This window comes from Cricetulus griseus, chromosome 4 (assembly GCF_003668045.3).
Source record: "Cricetulus griseus strain 17A/GY chromosome 4, alternate assembly CriGri-PICRH-1.0, whole genome shotgun sequence".
In the NCBI taxonomy this organism is placed as follows: Eukaryota; Metazoa; Chordata; class Mammalia; order Rodentia; family Cricetidae; genus Cricetulus; species Cricetulus griseus.
The window spans coordinates 51,439,980-51,452,007 of record NC_048597.1 but is presented as its reverse complement, the minus strand read 5'-3'; the positions used below and the strand labels follow the sequence as shown (position 1 = coordinate 51,452,007).

Sequence of the window (12,028 nt, the reverse complement as noted above, 5' to 3'; positions counted from 1 at the left end):
GCATTTAGCACTGCTTTCTCTAGAAAGGAAAATGGCCCCTCTCCGGTAACACCAAGCCCATGTTCTAGCCTTTAGCTATACAACAAAGGATTTTCCAAATATGGACCCAAAGAGACATGTGCACTTTGAAGGCCACACTGACACTTGAACAGCTAAAGCTTATTAAGAAAGCCAACAATTGATGCCAAACGCTGCGTCCCTAAGTGAACAGCAAGACAAAAGCCAGAAAGAGGAACAAAAATATGCATTGAAGGGGAGGGGCTAACAGGGAGGTGTCGATTTATATGGAAGAACTGACATCATTGTTTCCCAGTAATGCTCAGCATGCAGGAAACAGATGGCTAAGAAGCAGTGGAAGGGGCTACTTAGGGCATGGGGGCTTGCAATGCTTCCAATGTTGCCATTGGGAACCTACATGGGAAGTTTTACTTTGAAAAACCAGGAATGGGAACTCTGTTGCCAGTTTTATAAGTTATTTTATTGAGGTTAGTCTGGCAACACACGTGAAAATGGAACTCTTCAAAGCCCACTGCCAGCAAAGCCCTGGCTGTTTGGGACCAGAGCAGGCAAAGTCATGGAGAGAAACTGAATGTTCATCAAATATGGTTGGAGTTCTGATTCTTCCACTTCCGGGTTAGGTGGCACCAGCAAGTAACTGTCTGAGTTGGTCCTCGCTTGTCAAATAGAGACGGATGAGGTTGAGATTGAACATTTTTATGCCGTATAGCTATAAACTCAAGAAACCAAATTAGCTATGAGTGTTGGTGAACGCCTTTAATTCTAGCACTTGGGCAGCAGAGGCCAGCGAGGATTAGTAAGACCATGTCTCAAAAAACTTTTTCTTAAATTATTTTTTTAAAGTGGGGGGGAAGGGTTGCCATGCAACCCTGAATCAGATCAGCAGATTCCATGGTAGAAGGAGAGCACTAACTTCCACAAGTTGTCCTTCATGCACACACACAATAATAATTAAAAAAGAGGAACGAAGTCAGGGTGGGCAGTGTCTCCTCTTTCTCTGAGCATGTGTGTGCATGCCTGTGTTTGTGCAGGTGCATCTGTGCGTGTGTGGGCACTGCGTGGAAGCCAGAGGAGAACAACAGGAGTTACTCTTCAGGTGTTGTCCATCTTGGGTTTTGACATGGTCTATCACTTGTCTGGAACTCAGCAAGTAGGCTAGGCTGGCTGGCCAACAAGCCACAGGGATCCCCATGTAGCCACACCTGCTTTTCTTTTAAACATGGGTTCTGAGGATCAAACAGCAAGCACTTCACTGACAGATCTATAGCCCCAGGACTCTTTGCTTTATTTCTGCTACTCTGTTCCTCCTTGATTTCCTTCCTCGTTCATTTTTCTTAGTTGTTTGTTTGTTGTCATCTGTCTTCTCCGTCTCCTCCTCCTCCTTTCTTTTGGTAGGGTCTTTCTATTAGCCCTGGCTGGCTTCCTAGCTGTCTTTAAACTCACCATGGAGTCCAGACTGGCCTCAAAACTACAATCTTTCCTACCTCAGCATCCTGAGCTCTAGATTTATAGGTGGATACCACTAAGACCTGCTGCACAGTTAACGTATATATTTTTTGAAAACCTTATCTTTCTGTAAAGTGGCATATTTTGCTGTGTCCAGGAAAGAAACAGGCACAGGAACAGCCAAACAGACCAGTGGCCACTCCTATCCTTGCAGCTGCTGTGTGCTCACCTAATGGTGGAGTCCCTCTCCTACCCTGGAGACAGGCTCCTGTCTTCCCCATCTCTTAGCTGCCTTTCCAGAGTTTAGATCTCCTCAGGATGCAGGGGCTGTGACCAACCCCAAGGATCAGGCAAAGCCACATAGTTTCCCACCTCTAGACTCCAGTCACCCCCATCCCCATTTCTCTGCGATCCCTTACAGTCAGATGATCGTTGTTTACTGACTCTCCCAGCTACAAATAACCCTTTGTCCAGTGGCTGTCAGTCAGAGGCTTCACATCCCTTGCTTACACATCCTCTATAGCCCTCACCTCACTCTTCTTTATGCTTTGTATACCTGTCTTTTGATCACCTCTAGGCCAAGACCTTTGTAAACTCAGTAGGGCAGTGGTTCCCAACCTTCCTAATGCCAAGGCTGTTTAACGCAGCTCCTCATGCTGTGGTGACACCCAACCATAAAATAGTTCTCGTTGCTACTTCATAACTGTAATGTTGCTACTGTTATGAGTCATAGTGTAAATATCTGTGTTTCCCAATGGTCTTAGGTGACCCCTGTTGAGAACCACTGCAGTACAGTCTATTGCATTACCATTCCATTAAATCTTCGTTGCTTTAATTTTGTAGTCCCACCAAGGTAGTTTCTGATTAAAAACCTAAGGATGAGGTTGGAGGTGTAGGTCAGTCCTACAGTGTTTGCCTGGCATGTGCAAGGTCATGGGTTCCATACTCAGTACTGACCCCCTGCCTCCACACAGGCTAAAAATTGTTTTTTAAAAAGCAGAACAAAACAAAAAGTATAATCATAAAGCTCCAGGGAAAGAGATATTCATATGTGTTTCTGCAGTGGCCCTTTCCAAGCGTTGTTGACTTACTGATCTGCTGGCTGTTTCCAGCATCTGTAACAGTATGAGCTGGTATATGTCCCTTTTCAGGGGTATGAGTAACGTTCAACCCTCTCCCCTCCAAAGGCATTCTGGGCCAGCATCAAGCAATGGGTGTGGTGCCAGAGCATGATGTACCAGCCAAGCTTGAACTAGAACAAAAAGTGCCAGAGACTTGATCTCAGAAACTTAATTGGTTCACACCAAGGAGTGAGGTGGTAAAAGGCAGTTTCTGCAGTGTTCCATGCAAAGCCTAGGTTGTTTTCTGTCTAGGACTAGCTGCAAGCCCCCATGGGATCATGAAAGAGTGGATTCCTGATAATACAGCATATGAGCAGAGTCATCGTCATCAGATATCTGAAAGGGCTCCACTACCCACTTCCTAGATAAGAAGATAGATCCTACATAGATACTAAAAATGCTCATGTGCTCACCAAAGGCTCACAGAGACAGGCATGACCCACTCTGTCTGTATGAACTACCTTAGCTGAGCTTGCTACCTGCATACCCATAGCCAGGGACAGCACAGAACAGTGGGCAAAACAGAGAAGGAACTGGGAGCCTCTGACTCTAAGGCCATGGGTATTTTCAGAAGGAAGGAAGGAAGAGGCTTGTGGCTGCAGTGGGCAAGAAAGGACCTATGAGAACTTGAAAGCTAGTGGGTTTGGATAGGTGCGTGTGTGTGTGTGTGTGTGTGTGTGTGTGTGTGTGTGTGTGTGTGTGTGTTTTCTCAAATACATGCACAAGATGTTTACAAAGCAGTTTGCAAAGGACAAAGTGCTTCTTGGTACCCAATTGTTATGACTATTTCTGACTTGGGCTGGGAGAAAGCAAAGCAAAAGACAAAATATTTCTTTTAGTTTTGTGAGGAATAAAATTTCTTAACTACAAAATTATGAATTATTCTCCTCTTGGAGATATGATTCCAGTCTAAACCTTGGGTGTCTTATAGAGCTGGGTTTAAATCTTGCATTTTATCATCTGGATAATCTTGGTGAACGATTTAACCTCTTAGAACTCAGTTCTCCTCTGTAAAATTGGTGGGGGTGAAAACAATTTTTAAGGAGGTTGAAAATACTCCCTTGAGTGAACAAAGTGACTTACAAAAAAAAAAAAAATAAGAAAACCAACATAGATGTCACTCCTGCTAATGATAAAAATAACACTGGGTCTCTTCTCTCTTTCCAAGAAACCTTCCTCTAGTCCCTCCCTTCTCCTCCCTTCCTCCTCCAACCACTTAGCAAACTGAAGCCAGCCTGCTTTTTCCAGTGGAGGAGAGTTCCTTATTTTAACCTTTATCTAAGGTTGCATCCAGGGAAGTGTAGTTCAGCAGAGGAGGCTGGGGACCCGCCTTACATAGTACTTAAGGCCAGCCTTTTGAGAGAGAGGCACCCAAGATCAGTTCAACTCAAGCATGGCCTTTGTGTTGGAGCCTTGGGAGAAATACTTAAGAGGACTGGTTGGCACATGGACTCCTAATATTAATTTGAAGAGTAGGAGAAGTGGGGGTAGGGGAAGGGATGCTGCATTTGATTTAAATGTGTTTCCCACAGTGTATGGGAAAAGAACTCATTCCTTGTTCCTGGCTTCAAGGCTGGCCTGTAGGAACCACAAGAAGGAAGTGGGGTCCTGAGACCCTTGGGCCAGAGTTGGGTAGCTCAGCATGGGCAGTCTACTCCGGAGGGAATGAGCAATAGGAAGCCCTGACTAGGTTGTTTTAATCACGACTTCCAGAAACATTAGCTACAATATCGAGTGGCAGAGTGGGTGGCGGTTAAAGGTTCCCATGCCCGGCCTGAGTCTTGGAACTTTCAGCCCCACCCACTTCTTCCACCCACTGCTCAGAGCCACACACAGCATCGAACCCCAGGAAGGAGAGGCCATCCCTGGAAACAAATTGTCCCAGCAAGGGCTTGAGAATTGTCCTGGTCAAACAAACTATGGAATTCTCAGTGTTTCCCTCCCTAACAAGAAAGCTTTCAGGCTAGCCCGCAGATGGTGTACAGTGCTGACTAGCCTCAAACCCACAATCAAGGGAATAGACAATCACATCCAACACTACGGTCTGGGTGGTGCCCGGAGCTCGTTTCTACTTGGGTATGATGTGCTCTTTCTCTGTCTGTCTCCTTCTGCTCCAGTTCTAGGGGTGACACACAAGCTCTCTCCTGTCTAGCAGATGGGTCTCTGGCTCCAGGTAGGTAGTGGGGTGGTGGTGGGGGGTGGAGGGGGGTTGGGGGGGAGTCGGGGGCTTCCTTAGAGGTAATGGCACTGGGCCTTCCTGAACTTGGGAGGCATCTGGGAAGCTGCCAGAGGGGTTGACATGGGTGAAGTGAGGGTAAGGCTGTTCCTGTGGTCAAGGAGCTCTTGGCAGAGATCCGAAGAGCCTGCAGAAGGGAGCCATGTGGTAGGTGGAAGTAGCTGTTTCCATTCTCTGTGTGGGTTGTTTGTTATACCCAGAAACAAAGTAGTTCCTGCAGGCCTGAGGGTTGGCTGGGCAGTTTGCTGTGGGCTTAATGCCTTTATTCCCTTCTCTTGCCTCTTCCAGTTTCACTCTTGGCAGTCCCAGGTAGGGATGCCTCTCTCCGCTCAAGCCCCTCAGGTCCCTGTTCTGTCTCCCCAATCTCCCCAACTAGGACCTGGCTTCTCTTTCAGTTTTCAGAGGCCTAGAAGTAATTGGCTCTCTGGTCTTTAAAAACAAAACAAAACAAAACAAAACAAAACAAAACACAAAAAACTTGCTGTGTATCACAAGCTGGCCTCTAGCTTGAGATACTTGTGCCTAACCCGGCTTTCAGATCTACTGAAGCACACTTTTCTTTTCCATGCCTGAGCACTGACAATCTTCTCAGCAACTCCCAGAAGGTCCTGCATCAACTGGAATCTCTACCAGTGTGGCAAGCAGCCCTGCTTCCATTCCCTCTGTGTGTGTGATGAATGTCCTCGCTTCATGAAAGCTTCGTTCATGGTGGCTGTGGTAGGGTAAAGCCAAGCTATTTTGACAGTAACAGGTTACCACGTGGTTGTCCTCAGGTGATTTACCCATTACCCATATTAACCCACATGTTTTCACATATGTTCTATTACCTCTGTTTCACAAGAGGGGAAACTGGGGCCCAGAGGTGGGAAGCAAGTCTCTTCAGGGCCAGTCATCTGGGAATAAGCAAAGCTGAGATTCTAGGCAGGAGTGTTCCAGGAGTCTTAGTGGAAGCTCCCAGCAAAGTTCCCTGACTTGGATTAGGGAAGGCTTCTAGAACTTTTCATAGCTGCCACCCTCTTGGTAAGGTATTAGCTGGGGAAGGCATGCAAATGATTTGCCAGATAACGATTAAGCTGCAGAGGATACTGCCCCTGTCCCCCCATTCAGCACTAAATATTGAGAGCTTGTTTGGAGGTTCTAGCAGGGGAGCGCAGCTACTCGTATACCCTTGACCAAAGACTGGTCCTCCTCTATTCCGGGGAAGGTCGTCCTCTTCGACTGAGCGCGCAGCTTTGGGAGGGACAGGAGGGATGCACATGGAACGGTGAGGGAGAAAGGGGACACCCGCCTAGCCAGCCAGATCAGCCAATCAACCCTGGCGATCAATGGGGTGACAGATGTCACATCCTCAGCACTAAATCTTAAACAGAGAAGTATTTGTCTTCTTTGCTATGACCTTGCTCTGTTTATGTCTGTACTTAACAGTATCTTGTCTACTTAACGGGAGACCAAAGTTTTTGCATTTTCTCCTACAACTGCCTCCTCAAAGTCAACTGGTGTCTGAAGGTTGGTTGGTTCACATCCCTGAGACTACGCCCATCTTATTTTCCCACTGCATCTAAAACATGGCTGGAATAGAGCTTTGTTTATTGGATTAATAAATAAAGGAGATAGATAAACAAAGTGAGGGAACTATTTAGCTTCAGAAATGAAATCAAAAGAAGCGACAACTGATGTTCCCACTGTTCACCCTCATCCTTCGAAACACTACTAAGCTCCCAGCAAGCTCAGTATTATAGTATTTGCATTGGCCAGTGATTTTTTAGGAACCTTCTGTCACCTCTCAAATCAAATCTATGACACATACATAAGTCTTTGTTTTATATTAATATACATACATGTTTTCAGCCTGCTAAGGATGAGGAAAAAAACATCTTCAGCAACTAAAAGGTTCACACTTTCTATGGAACATTCAGAGGGGACTCTAGTCACACAGGGAACGTGGCCTACAAACCATGCACTGCACACAGGCTCTTCACCCTATCCACTTACCAAAACCATCTAGGAGAGATTTTTATTAAGTTGGTATGAGATGGGCCCTTGCATTGCCTTTTTCTTTTCCTTTGAGGATCTGGCCATATAGCCCAGGCTAGCTTCAAACTCTTGATCCACCTGCCTCAACCTCCCAAGTGCTGGGACTACAGGTGTGTGCTACCATGTGCAGTGGCATCAATAGTTTAAAAAGCTTTCCAGGTGCTTAAAATCTGTCACCATCATTTGAGTGCCATTAAGGCACTATATGAGATCAGTCTCATTTTTCACCAAGGAGTAAATAAAATGAGCAGTGACGGATCAGAAAGGCAATCAGGTCTTAGCTCTTAAAGTGTGGCCAGCCCAGAGGACAAAACAGTTCTCCCTAGCACCTCTTACTTGTCCCCTGGCTCCTGGTCCCATCATCCCCAAGCTCTATTAGAAGACCCAGAATACTTGGCTCATAAGAGAGAGATGGGAAATGACCATGAACACATTCCCGGTCTCTGGGCTTCACTCACACCAGTGCCATACCTGGTGCTGTAGGTAACAATAACCTGATGTGTTTTTTAATCACATAGATACAAGAAAAGACCTCCACATTTGGTGATCAAAAAGAAGAAAGAGAAAAGTAGACTCCTTACACCAGTAGTAGGAAGTAGGGAAGGAATCCCAGATAGAAGGAGAGAGTTAGCAGGTTTCCAGGGGAAGAACTTCAGATTGAGACAGAGTCAGTCTGCTGGTGGGTAAGTGAAAAAGTTCCTAACAGCCACCTTATGGCCTGCTGTGGTGCTCTTATCAGGTGACAGAAAAATAGCCAAAGGCTGGGGGTGTAGCTCAGGATTAGAACTCTTGGCTACCTTTGGGGAATCCCCGTTTGATCCACAGCACTGGAGGCTGAAGGGAGACGTTGGAAATTGTCACACCAGGCTTCTGTGCTGCTGGGGATGGTCACAGCAGGGTGTGAACCTGTCAATCTATGTGGCTCCTGCAGGAACTGTATATTCAATGTGTATGTGCCTGAGAAAAGGTAACTCAACTTCCCAAAGATTAATCATACTATCTGGCCATGAGCAATATTCACTTCAGGCTGAAAAAAAATGTCACTTTTTCACCCTGCCCTGTCTGATTTGTCCAATCAGAGGTAGCAAGGCTAGGTCTGGTGAATTAGAAAAGTAGCTAACAGCCATCCTTTGTGCTCAGCCTCTCTCTTTTCCCCTAGAGCTCTCTTCACAGCTGTAGCTTCCCCATATCCAGAGGGCCCAAGCTCAGCTAGTGTCACCAGCTTTGTCCTCCACTCCAGCCTGCGGCTTTGCTCCCTGCGGCAACCCAGGATCTTCTTGTTTTTTTCTTTTCTTTTCTTTTCTTTTTTTTATGTCTCTGTTCTTCCTCTATATTGTTTTGCTCCCAAACTGAAGCCCATTTCCCTTCCATTTCTACCTAGGTCCTGTGCCCTGCCCTTTAACCCCAAAGTTCAATGACCATGATATGGTTCTTGAAAGGTCCTTCTCAGCTTCCTGGTTTCTGGTTACCACTCTGATTTACCACCTCCAACATTCTGAGATGCTCTTCCAAGGTCATGGGCAAAAGGGTAGTGCCCTGCTCAACCTTTTCTCACCCGAGTCAGATCCCGGCCTTGTCTATTAACTAATTCTACACACACACACACACACACACACACACACACACACACACACACACACGGAAAGCATTGAATTTTGGCTGTGTTGGGGCAGAAATTCTATTTAGTATCATTTATATAAACTACTTATTATTCATGGCTGACTTCCACATCATACAACGACAGTGTAGGGATCAAGAGTGCCAGCTGCCTTTCGTTTCAAAACCAAACTCTATTCAGGTATGTACAGTCTTAAAAGGATGCTCATCTGTGGCATGGCTGTTTGCTTTCAAACCAGGGTGAGGATCGTTAAAAGAGAATGTTGATTTACACACAGGAGCCAGAAAGAGGTCTGGATCTTCTCCATCCTTTGTGATAGACAAGCCTTGTATCTTTACTCCTCTTGGACAAGCTTCCTCTCTCCTTCGCAGGATGGAAAGCACAGAGTACCAGCACTCTATTATTTTTTCCTACTGAACATCAGTTTCCTTCCTCCTTTACTGTATGAAGCACACAGAAGTCCAAAATACAAAGACAGGTGTGGAAGAGGAGCTGCCTAAGGGTGCCCCTGAAGTTCTCTCCCAGAAACCTAGGGTTTTCAGGCTCTTCCTTAAACCATGACTTTATAAGAATGGGGCGTGGCTAGCATTCTCACTGTGTGTGTGTGTGTGTGTGTGTGTGTGTGTGTGTGTGTGTGTGTGTGTGTGTGAACAACACCCACATGACAGGAGGTAGCATCCCCAGAGCATGCCCAGTATACCTACAGGTTAACACTAGGACCCCAACAAAAACAAGTGGAGACAAACATTTCATTCCTTAATTTCAGACCACAGTGGTTAAGATGTGTACTTGGGCTTCTGTCAAGTTCAAAAAGGCTCAGTCTAAGGGATTTTATTTCAAAACGACCTCTCCAGAGTGTTGTTGAGAATTCAATGAATTGACTTCAGTTTGCCTCAATTTCAGAGGCAGTTTTGAAACCAGTGGTTCCTCCCAGCTCTAAAATACTAAGCCATTTGTCCTAATGACACAGCAGACTCTGGACTCCGGAGTACCACAGGAATATCACACCACTGCAAATTACTAGGGGTGCTGAGTCTTCAAAAAACGGGAAGTGAAACAAAAGCACTGCACTGTTTCTGGGATGAAGGCTTGAAATGGACAAGCCAAATTGTTTGGGGGGATGAGTTTTTCTGGTGGCAGAATGATTCTGCCCAGTTACACGGCCCCAAGTTTTCTTTTTTGTACCTATCTCCAAATAAACACATGGCCCATGTAGTGGGCTCTTTTCTCTTTCTCTAAAGCTTCCAAAGAAATTGTTTGTTTGTTTGTTTTTTTATGTCATGGCCAAGTGCAGAACCAGTCAACTTTACAAAAGGAGTCATTTAATGCTCAATTTCCCCAACTTTCCTATGTCAAAAACTTTTACCCTTCAACGGCGTTATTGTACCATAGGTTGTTTTCATTCTCTCCCACACAACGAATGTTTAAATCGTCTCTGCTGGCTCCTCTTTTTTTTTTTTTTTCCCAAGATGACTTTTCTTTATAGCCTAAACTATTTTCAAGCCGAGGCCCTCTGACCTTTTTACAACAAACTTCTTGCGTGTGACACACCAAATGCTGGTCTGAAAGCCAAGAGGAGGTTAAGGGTCTGGGGGTGGGGTGGGCAGAGTTGGGAGAGGTACTATATTTTTGGCGTCAACTCAGAAATACAGAAAATGTTTGTGCAACCACTCCCCCAGCCAGGAACCCCCTCCCACACTGCCTCCTACCACATTAATAAAAAAGGATGTGAGCTAGTGAAACCCGACAGTACAGGAGGGACATTTAAGATGGGCACAATGGCACATCCAGAGAAACCTACTGATGACGGCTCCACAAGTCAGTCACACCCTCCCCCTGTCCCCAATCTTTCCTTTCCAACACCCAAAGTTTAAGATCAGAGCCTCACGGGGGCGGGGGTCAATCTCAGGAATGGCGGGTTACCGTCACAGCTACACCACCACTCATCAACCACTCCTATGACACGTTGGAAGGACAGGCACAGCTCCTGAACGCCCGGGTGGCCGGGTTGTGTTTAAGAATCGTACTTTTTTTTTTTTTTTTTTTAAGTACAGTGAACGCACGAGCCTGGAAGACATTAACTTGTGAACTGCATCCAACACACCCCAAGAGAATCCATAGCTCTTAAACAAAAAGGGGGAGGGGGTACATTACCATCCTGTCCCGAGCTTTCCAGATACTCTGTCAGGTCACATCCAAACGCACTAGCGGCTCCCTTTCGTTTCAGCTTCTGCTTGGCACCCTTGTTCTTCATGAGTTAGTCCCACAGAGGCTGCCCCTCCGTCTCCTCTCTCTGCTCCGCACCGCTGACGAGGGTTTCGGGGTCGGGTCACCGGGGCAGAGCGGTTCCGCGGGTCGGCATGGGCGCGCAGATCGGGCCGTGCACCGCCCCGGGCGGGTGTCACCTCCCTACTCGGGCTCCCGCGGTGTTTCCCGGCTCTTCTCCGCTGAGCCTTGCGAGGAGCAGGGGCCGGGGCGCGGCGGCGAGGGGACCGCCCCGGGGCTCTGAGTGTGCTCCGCCCTAGGCCCGCGCTCTGCCTTCAGACCGCTGGGGGACCGCGAACAGAGAGCATCCCGTCCCCTCGCCCGCCCTCGCGCCGTCCCTTTTTTCCTGTCTTACAAATCCCAGGATCGTCCAGCTCAGGAAGCGCTGGAAGGAAGTCAGCTCGGGAGGGGGGCGGAGGTTGGAAATTTTTGGCAGCTCTGAGTGTGTGTGAGTGTGTGTGAGTGTGAGTGTGTGTGTGTGTGTGTGTGTGTGTGTGTGTGGTGTGTGTGTGTGTGTGTGTGTGCAGTCGAAGGAAGTAAGTGGGTGGGTTGAGCCACGCGGGCTGGGGGAGAGATAGTGCTCGACCGAGGCCGGTCTGCGAGTCCAGAGATCGCTCAGGGCCGCCCGAAGGAAATCGTCCTCTCGAGGACCCGCGGCCACTCGCCCGCTTCCTGCCGCCAGCCCGGCTCCGCACAGCGCAGGAGGCGGTACCCAGCTCTGCTGGGAGGGCGCGGGATGGGTGCTCACGAAGTTGTCCTCCTTGTCATCCCAGTCCTGAGACTTTCTATTTCAGTGCCTGCCTTTCTCCTCCTCAGACACAAGTATAGTGACATTAACAAAGACTGGGATTCCAGAAACCTGACCAGCAGAGCCTTTTCGTTGGCCACTCCCATCTCTCTCGGAGCCAGGGTCTGAGGTCCCTGAAGCCCAGACGTCTCCTCTCCCACGCTGAGGTTAGGATACCCTCCGGCTAGAGAGGTGCAACTTTGTAACCACTGCCCAGGAAGTTATATTTCTAGTTACAAATTCAAGTTCAGACACACACAGACACACACACAGACACACACACACACACACACACAGACACACACACACACACACACACATTATATTTCTAGTTACAAATTCAAGTTCACACACATTATATTTCTAGTAACAAATTCAAGTACACACACACACACACACACACACACACACACACACACACACACACACACACACACGCCAACCTTGCTAAATGCAAGAGATTTGAGCGGAAAACCCAGGATTTAAGGGGGCCTCTGTCATTT

General features: G+C 47.3%; 1 protein-coding gene across 1 annotated transcript in view; it reads right to left on the bottom strand.

Annotated features, from left to right (window-relative positions):
* The window catches only part of Arhgap31 (Rho GTPase activating protein 31), a 114,131-nt gene extending 102,545 nt beyond the window's left edge, over positions 1-11,586 (bottom strand). Inside the window, exon 1 of the mRNA XM_027412681.2 lies at positions 10,628-11,586. Within this exon, the coding sequence (XP_027268482.1) occupies positions 10,628-10,727 (100 nt within the window). The 5' untranslated portion in view covers positions 10,728-11,586. The remainder of the gene's footprint in view (positions 1-10,627) is intronic.
* Between the last annotated feature and the right edge of the window lie 442 nt (positions 11,587-12,028).